General features: G+C 46.6%; 1 protein-coding gene across 1 annotated transcript in view; it reads left to right on the top strand.

The window, feature by feature from the left end:
- The window catches only part of brsk2a (BR serine/threonine kinase 2a), a 207,569-nt gene that overhangs the window by 148,019 nt on the left and 54,550 nt on the right, over window positions 1-5,000 (top strand). Inside the window, exon 4 of the mRNA XM_062547378.1 lies at window positions 1,225-1,365. Coding sequence (XP_062403362.1) covers window positions 1,225-1,365 — 141 coding nt within the window. The remainder of the gene's footprint in view (window positions 1-1,224; window positions 1,366-5,000) is intronic.

Here is a 5,000-nt window from a genome sequence, read left to right as displayed (position 1 = left end):
GAGAGAGAGAGAAGAAAGGAGAGAGAGAGAGAAGAGAAATGAGAGGCAGAGGGAGAGAGAGAGAAGAGAAAGGAGAGGCAGAGAGAGAGAAGAGGGAAGAGAAGAGTCATAATACACCTTTATTAAAACAATTGTGGGGTATTTAAATACTGCAAAATTAAAACCATCAACAAGTGCTGAATAAAAATAATACAAAGCACAATTCAGCACACAATTTAATGTTTCAAAAACAACTGGCCCAAGAGAGAGAGAAGAGAGAGAGAGCTAGATAGGGAGAGAGAGAGAAGTTCATCCCAGTCTGTGTGTGTTTGTGTGTGTGTATGTGTATGTGTATGTGTATGTGTATGTGTATGTGTATGTGTATGTGTATGTGTATGTGTATGTGTATGTGTATGTGTATGTGTATGTGTATTTGTATTTGTATTTGTATTTGTATGTGTATTTCTGTCATTGTGTGTGTATGTGTTTTTCTGTCATTGTCTGTGTGTGTGTGTGTGTGTGTGTGTGTGTGTGTGTGTGTGTGTGTGTGTGTGTGTGTGTGTGTGTGTGTGTGTGTGTGTGTGTGTGTGTGTGTGTGTGTGTGTGTGTGTGTGTGTGTGTGTGTGTGTGTGTGTGTGTGTGTGTGTGTGTGTGTGTGTGCGCACGCGCAGAGAATAGCCCATCTCATCGTTCTCGTCTACCATTATAGAGATGCCTATCAAAAGAGCTATGACCTCATAAAAAAATACCTGAAAGTCTTCAGGTCTTCTCTCTAGGCCTCTTTCCTCTCCCTGAATCTGTAGAAATATGACACCTTATCGGTCAGCATCCACCTGTCTCCTCTGAAGGCTGTGTGTCTGCCTCTATGGATGTACTCTTAAAAGGGTGCAAGCAGGGGCGGCTCTGTGGCACAAGCACTTACAACGCTCGGAGTTCACATGCCCATGGGGCGACTGATCTCACCCCCCATCACTCTCTCTCTCTCCCATTCGCTTCCTGTTACTCTCTCCACTGGCCTGTCAGATGAAAGTCTCCCCCCCCCCCCAAAAAAAAACAAAATAATAATAAAAAAATACGGACTGTGTTTTGTTTTAGGTTAACCAAAGACTGTGCTTCTGTAGTTATTTTCTGTTTGTTTAATTTATACCTGTTGTATTTCCTGTATATAGTCTGCTTTCATGGTGTCATTTGAAAAGGTCTTTATTCGTTTTTAGTTACTAAATTCTACTTCCTTCATGTTTTCAGATATTTGGTTTTAGAGCACGTTTCTGGTGGGGAGCTCTTCGACTACCTGGTAAAAAAGGGCAGGTTAACTCCTAAGGAGGCCAGGAAGTTCTTCCGACAGATCATCTCGGCACTGGACTTCTGTCACAGTCACTCCATATGGTGAGTCCGCTTCTCTCTATGTGTGTGTGTGTGTGTGTGTGTGTGTGTGTGTGTGTGTGCGTGCGTGCGTGTGTGTGTGTGTGTGTGTGTGTGTGTGTGTGTGTGCAAGGGGTGATTCACAGACCCTGTACTGATTCAGAGGTTTATTAGTTTCATTTCCTATCCTTCCCCTTTCTGTGCGAAGCCAAAAAGTTTTGTCTCAAGAGTCCAGCCCCCCCCCCCCCCCCCCCCCCAAACCCCCCCTCACCCACAGAACACACCCTGACCCCCCAGCACTCAGCACGAGGCTCTCACAGTACTGGGGAAGTTGATGGAAAACTAGCGTGAACACTCTCCATCTGCTCACGCCGCTAACATATTCATACCCAGGGGCTTTCAATTACAGCCATATCAAGATATCAGGATAAAGTCTTCCCTGAAACTACTCTCACCCTCCCACTCTTTTTCTTCCCCTCTCTTTCTCTCTCCCCCTCTCTCTTTCATACTCTTCCTCTCTCTCTCAATTTAATTCTTTCTCTCTTTCTCTATCCTTTTCCATCTCTCTCTCTCTTCCTCTCTCTCTAAATCCAACTCAATTCTTCTCTCTCAGTCTCACTCTCTCTCAGTCCCTCTCCCTTCTTCCTCTCTTCGCTCTCAGCTTCTTCTTTTTCCCCCCTCTGGTCCACTCTCTCTCTCTTGCTCTCTCTCTCTTTCTCTCTCTCTCTCTCTCTCTCTCTCTGGCTCCTCTTCACTGTCGCTAGCCAAAGTCCCCGTCTCAGCCAAAATGTCTGACAAAAGTTGCAGCTTGAGCTGTGTAGCACTAACTGTTCCATCAACTTTGAGCCAAAGGTTCCCAGGCAGTAAGTGATCTCAGAGCCTTTTACAAGAGAGAGGAAATATCGCTACACGGTTGTTGCATAATACATTTAATTTTGCAGTCTCAGGGTAAAAGTGAAATGAGAGTGAAATGAGGGAAAGTGATCCTAACGCAAGAGCTGTGTAAATGATTATTTTTTGACCTCTTTCCTTTCCCAAGGAATAACTCTAATCAATTACTATGGTCCTGCAGCTCAAAACCGTAATCTGGGCGCTACTGCTTTGATGAAGAAATTAATTATGTTGCATTAGCGTGATTATCTAACTGACATTTGTCTGTGTTTGCAGTTTCTGCGTAGGATGGATTTGTCTGTTTTAAATGTTCAGGGAGGAATTAATTTTGTGCTTGCACAACAACAGCATGCATCATGCCCAAGTGTTGACTTTTGAGTGCCTGTGGTTGTTCTGGAAGAGGTCTTTTAGTTTGTGTGTGTGTGTGTGTGTGTGTGTGTGTGTGTGTGTGTGTGTGTGTGTGTGTGTGTGTGTGTGTGTGTGTGTGTGTGTCTACTTTACGTAGACATCCTTGCAAAATTGTGTGTCTGTGATGTTTTTGTCCTTCCATTTTGGGTGGAATACGAGTGCCACATTTGACTGCTCTCCACAGGGGTAAGGCTCTACCTCTGCTCTTAGAGGCACAAGCCACAAGCCTCCACAAGCCACGCAACATTGAAGAATGCCATTACTGCAGATGCATCAGTCCCTGTTCTGTGTTCTCGGCAGATGTCTTACTGTGTGTTTGATATCTGTGTGTCACAATCAGCTGTGTGTTTCACTGCTTCAGTGTGGGAGTTTGGAGAGAGAGAGGGTCGCCCAGAGTTGTGTGGTGTCTCTCTGTGTGTGTGTGTGTGTGTGTGTGCGTGTGTGTGTGTGTGTGTGTGTGTGTGTGTGTGTGTGTGTGTGTGTGTGTGTGTGTGCGTGCTTGAATGTGTGTGTGGAGTCCTGAGGTATTATATGTTATCAGACTCTTATCTGTTTGAAGATCAAAGATAATGCTTAATACAGAGGGAGTTCCTCCAGTTTTTTATAGAGTGCAAGTCCTCTGTGCAAACAAGCATACGTACACACACACACACACACACACACACACACACACACACACACACACACACACACACACATGAGAGATACTGTATGTATACTGACATTCTAACACTGAAACTTCAATAGGGCTCGGGATCATGACGTGAAAACTTCGCGGGCACAGCCTTATTGGCAGCCTCACTCCTTAGTTTACTATGGATTACTATGGATTTACTCCCGCCTATTAGTGTGTTCCTGTTACTTAGTTTTTGCCTTCTTGGTCGTATGTTGCTGTGTAGTGGTAGGTGTAACAGCGCCACCCATGATCGCAAGAGGAAAAGAATCGCTAATACTACATTTCTGCTTCTTGCCTTCTGCATCTGAATGAATGGATATTACGTTCGGTGCGCTACCAATATGGCGGCAATATTCCTAGAATGCAAGGCGTGCGCCCGAGCCCTATTGCCACCACACACACGCACACTGATGAAAACACCACTACACAGACACTTCTACAGACACTTCTCATGGAGACACAGACTACTTCTCAAACTCTTTCCTCCACTCTTGGCACACACACACGGATCTATGTATTTGTGAATTCAGTGTACTTGCAGGGAAGACTCCTTGTTCTACACTCCAGTTAATCTCACCTCTCTCTCCCCCTCTCTCTCTCTCTCTCTCTCTCTCTTTCATTCATGCACTGCCCTTCTCTCTGTCTCCTTCTCTCTGACTGACTTCCCACTGGGCCAGCAGTGGTGTCTGATGGTAGAATAGAGGGGGGGGGGGGGGGGGGGAGGGTTACGCTGATGTGTGTGTGTGTGTGTCTGTGTGTTGTGTGTTTGTGTGTTGTGTGTTTGTGTGTTGTGCTTTTCCGCTGCTCATCCTCCCTTGTCTCCGGGGCACCACACACACACACACACACACACACACACACACACATACACACACATCAACGTAAGCAGCACTCCCGCTCTCCAGCATCCCAGCACACCGGGGCGCCTCGGCAGGGGACCCCAACCCCCGGAGCCCCCCGACTGCCACACGCCGTACCACCCTCGCCTCGCCTCGCCTCGCTGGCAGACTGACAGACACCGCTAGCCATGTGGCGCCCGCCGCACCACGCCGTGCCACGCCAAAGTGCCCAAGTGGAGAAGTCATGCTGGCACGATCAGAGCTGCGCCAAATGCCTCCCATCGATCATGCGTTGCGTTTCCCCTCTGAGGCAGGTGACGCTCGCTGATGGAGATATGGGTGAGAGGGCGGAGGTCTGGATGGAGCAAGAGATCGAGTGCATAGAGAGATGTGTTAGAGCGAGAGAGAGAGAGAGATAGAGAGAGATAGAGACTCGAAGGAAAGGAAAGGCATAGCCGTTGGAATGCACAGTGAAATCACAAGTGTAAAATATGAGGTGTTAAACCGTTGAGTTAAATTTAACACTGTAGTTACCTTGAATTACCTTTTGATCTGAAGCGAGTTACAGGTTCTACTGTACAACTGTTGTTAGAGTAGTTTAACACGTCATTGAATAGGTCCATCCATATAAACCCAGAGTAATATTAGCAGATAGAGGGATGGAAGGAGAGAGACATTGAGAAGGAAGAGAAGACCACTGGTACTGGATGGAGGAAGAGACTGAGAAGAAATGGGGAGGGGAAGGGAGACGAGGACAGACATGATGAGATATCTGTCAGCTCAATCAGTAGGAATGCACTGGGAGAGAGAGAAAGAGAGAGAGAGAGAGAACCGGTGAAGAAAGT

Source organism: Sardina pilchardus, chromosome 10 (genome assembly GCF_963854185.1).
Source record: "Sardina pilchardus chromosome 10, fSarPil1.1, whole genome shotgun sequence".
In the NCBI taxonomy this organism is placed as follows: Eukaryota; Metazoa; Chordata; class Actinopteri; order Clupeiformes; family Clupeidae; genus Sardina; species Sardina pilchardus.
Note: the sequence above shows the minus strand (reverse complement) of the source record. Positions and strands in the feature narration are given on the sequence as shown.